Genomic DNA, 1,778 nt, shown 5'->3' with positions numbered 1-1,778 from the left:
ATGCAGGAGCTCAACCAGTCCGCTGTGACAGAATTCATCCTGTTGGGCTTTGCCTCGAACCCCAGGACCAATCCTCTGCTCTTCACCTTCTTTCTGGTCTTTTACCTGCTCATCCTTGTCAGCAACAGCCTCCTCATCACCCTCATCCACCAGGACACACGCCTCCACACGCCCATGTACTTCTTCATCAGTGTCCTCTCCCTGTTGGACATGTGCTACACCACCACGACGGTGCCCCAGATGCTTGTGCACATTCTCAGCAAGAAGAGAGCCATCTCTTTTGCTAGATGTGTGGCCCAAATGTACATCTTCCTCCTCTTTGGGATCACTGAGTCCTGGCTTTTCTCCATCATGTCTGTGGACAGGTACGTGGCCATCTGCCACCCTCTCCGGTATAAGGTCATCATGAGCCGCTGGGTGTGCCTTCTCATGGTGGGCATCTGTGCAGCCTATGGTGTGGTGGGTGGTTTGTCCTATACCTTCTTTGCTATGAGACTTCCCTACTGTGGCCCTAATGAAATTGACCATTACTTCTGTGAGGTTCCTGCAGTCCTGAAGCTGGCCTATACAGACACTTCCCTCAATGATTTGGTGGACTTCATCACCGGCTTCAATGTCATTGTGGTCCCACTTTCCTTGGTTGTCCTTGTCTATATTAACATCTTTGATACCATCATGAAGATCCGCTCAGCCCAAGGACGGATCAAGGCCTTCTCCACCTGTGCCTCCCATATCACCGTGGTTACCATGTTTGCTATTCCATGCATTATCATGTACATGAGCCCTGGCTCTGACTCCTTGTCAAACAATGGCAAGAAAATGGCCCTTTTCTATAACATTGCCACAGCATTCCTCAACCCTGTCATTTACAGCCTGAGGAACAAAGATGTGAACAGGGCCTTCCTCAAATTGGTGGGCAGGGGCAGGGCCCCAGAGTGACTCTCTAAAGATGAAGATGTGGGGAGCCATACAATGCAGGATGCACACTCACCCCGAAGACTCTTCTACCAGTCCTGAAGAGATGGTCTTCATAAAGCTAACTCTTCACCCTGGCCCAAAGGGAGAGAACAAGGTACTTGATCATCAGCATTTTCTATGGCATTGTGGTATGAGACAAATATGATTGGGAAGATCCAATTGCTCTTAACAGTTGTTAAGAGCCTGGACTCTAGTGCCAGAGAGACCAAGATCAGAGACTTGGATTTACCAGTTACTAGGCATGTGAATTCTTGCAGCACATTTAACTCCTCAAAGGTTTGTATCTCTCCTCAGAGAGAAATTAAATGAGATAATACACAAAATGTACAGAGCATGGCATAGATAATTTCTTTTAGCAAATATTAGTTTTACTAGGAATGAATTATCAATCCTTAAATGATCTGTGAAAGTTGCTGGATCCCTAACGAGAAAGAGGGAAAAAAGCTGGTGGAGGGGAAGAATGGAAGAAGAAGAAACTCAGAAACTGTAAAGTGGAGATTCTTAAGGTGCAGAGGGACTTGAGAAAAGGAAATTAACCTATATAACCCATCTACAAACTGTGCCAGTTAGAGCATCTGGGGTCAATTGAAGTTATCTTAGAAAGTTGAAAATTCTTTTTTTTTAAATTTTTCCATTTATTTTTATTAGTTGGAGGCTAATTACTTTACAATATTGTAGTGGTTTTTGTCATACATTGACATGAATCAGCCATGGATTTACATGTATTCCCCATCCCGATCCCCCCTCCCACCTCCCTCTCCACCCGATCCCTCTGGGTCTTCCCAGTGCACTAGCCCCAA

General features: G+C 45.7%; 1 protein-coding gene across 1 annotated transcript; it reads left to right on the top strand.

Moving 5' to 3' along the window:
- Window positions 1–939, top strand: LOC133040347 (olfactory receptor 2D2-like). The gene has a single exon (XM_061120066.1). It carries the CDS (start codon window positions 1–3, stop codon window positions 937–939), a length of 939 nt encoding a protein of 312 aa, XP_060976049.1.
- Window positions 940–1,778: the final 839 nt, after the last annotated feature.

The sequence above is a fragment of the Dama dama genome, chromosome 20 (assembly GCF_033118175.1).
Source record: "Dama dama isolate Ldn47 chromosome 20, ASM3311817v1, whole genome shotgun sequence".
NCBI classification, from domain to species: Eukaryota; Metazoa; Chordata; class Mammalia; order Artiodactyla; family Cervidae; genus Dama; species Dama dama.
Note: the sequence above shows the minus strand (reverse complement) of the source record. Positions and strands in the feature narration are given on the sequence as shown.